Source organism: Lagopus leucura, unplaced genomic scaffold (genome assembly GCF_019238085.1).
Source record: "Lagopus leucura isolate 7727_CA_CO unplaced genomic scaffold, USGS_WTPT01 Super-Scaffold_650, whole genome shotgun sequence".
Lineage (NCBI taxonomy): Eukaryota > Metazoa > Chordata > Aves > Galliformes > Phasianidae > Lagopus > Lagopus leucura.
The window spans coordinates 7320837-7322513 of NW_024962253.1; the positions used below are offsets into that span (position 1 = coordinate 7320837).

General features: G+C 59.1%; 1 protein-coding gene across 1 annotated transcript in view; it reads right to left on the bottom strand.

The window, feature by feature from the left end:
• Window positions 1–480, bottom strand: part of SKOR2 (SKI family transcriptional corepressor 2) — a 16620-nt gene extending 16140 nt beyond the window's left edge. Inside the window, exon 1 of the mRNA XM_042862306.1 lies at window positions 1–480. This exon is cut by the window's left edge and continues 1560 nt beyond it. Within this exon, the coding sequence (XP_042718240.1) occupies window positions 1–480 (480 nt within the window).
• Between the last annotated feature and the right edge of the window lie 1197 nt (window positions 481–1677).

Below are 1677 nucleotides of genomic sequence, written 5' to 3' on the forward strand. Positions count from 1 at the left end.
GAAGCTCCCCCGGCACCCCCAGGCGCACTCATGGGACACGTCAAAAGCGAAGTTATCAGGCAGCTTGGGTGGACGGTTCTCCCCCAGGAAGGATTTGCAGAGCCTCTCTGCCTCCCGCTTGGTGATCATCCCGCAGCGCCGCGATGAGATGGGCATGGCCCCGGCGCGCCGCAGGATCTCCAGTTGCACTGGTGTGCACTGCACGCAGGTGATGCCCAGAGCCACGCGTCGGTTGTGGATCTCGTTGTAACTGAAGTTTTTGAGCAGCGTGTTGGAGATCTGCGCCAGGCACAGCCTCTCCTGCCCATCGATCACCAGCGAGACGATGGGGATGCCGTAGAGGATCACCTGCCCCACTTGGTTGGGTTTCATGGCGGCGTGGCCAGCACGCTGCTGCTGGCTCATGGGGTCCGGTGGGTATGCGCTGGATGGAGATGGCAGCAAAATGTCCGTGGGAGTGGGCAGGGGGCTGGTCGCCATCTCTTCAATGCCAGGGGGGCCGCTGCACTCCAGCTGTGGGGAGAATGAGAAACGTGGAGCTGTCAGCAGGGCAGAAAGAGAGGGACACAGAGCCGTCACTGTCAAGAGAAGGGGAGGAAAAAGGGGAAGGGCAAGGTGAAGGGGAAGAGGAACATGTCCCCGAGCTGCCCGGCTCCCTAAATGCCCTCCCTTGAATTTGCTGGGACACAAAGCACACACAGCACCGCTCTAAAGCCATCTGCGGGAAGACTGATTCTGCACCGAGCGCTTCCCACCCCATTCCCTACTCACTGCCTCTGCATTACCATGCACATCCCACCCAGCATCCCCATAAATCCCCCAGCCGCCGTAAGGACCGTTCCCCACCGCACTCCGCGGTCGCTCCGAAGCCCCACAGCCCCAGTTCCCACCTCTCCGTCTGATCCCCGTTTTACCTCCGCGGGTCACCGCCGGACAGGACGCGCATCCCCGCGGCCGCCCGGCCCCTGCCCTCTCCGCGGAAGAGGAGGAGGCGGAGGCAGCGCGGAGCTACGCGCTTCTCTGGGAGCCGCCCCCCCCCCCTCCCCCCGTGGGCACGGTGACGTCAGAAGCCGGGGGGGCGGACAGGGCCGGACCCCTCCTCGCCGCCCCCATCCCTGCCTTTGGTCCTCCCGGACGAGAAGTGGACGGGACGCCCCGTCGGGGCCCCGGGGCACCGCGCAGCCCTCAGCGCCTCCTGAAGAGCCTCGAGCCGGGACGGGGTCTCGGGAGGAGGCAGTGGAAAGGGGGCTCTGTTTGTGCCTTTTTTTCCCATTCCTTCCTTACCCCTCTCCCTCTTTCTTTCTTTTTTCTTTCCCTTTGCTTTCTGTTTCTTTTTCCGTTTCTGTTTTCTTCTCTGCTCCCTCTCTTTCCCCCCCTTTCTTCTCTTTTCCCCCCTCTCCTTTCTTTTTCCTCCTTTCCTTTCTTTTTTTTCCTTTTCCTTGTTTCTCCCTTATTTTCCCACCACCTTCCATTCTTTTTTCCATTCCTTTTTTTCCCTTTTCCTTCCCCCCTCTTCTTCCCCCTTTACTCTCTTTTCGTTTTTTCCCCTTTCTTTTTCTCCTTTCCATTCTTGTTTTCCCTTTCTTTTTTTCCTCTTCCTCTCCTTTTTTCTTTTTTTCCATTATTTTTTCCCCCTTTTCTTCCCCCCTTCTTCCCCCTCTACTTTCCTTTCCCTTT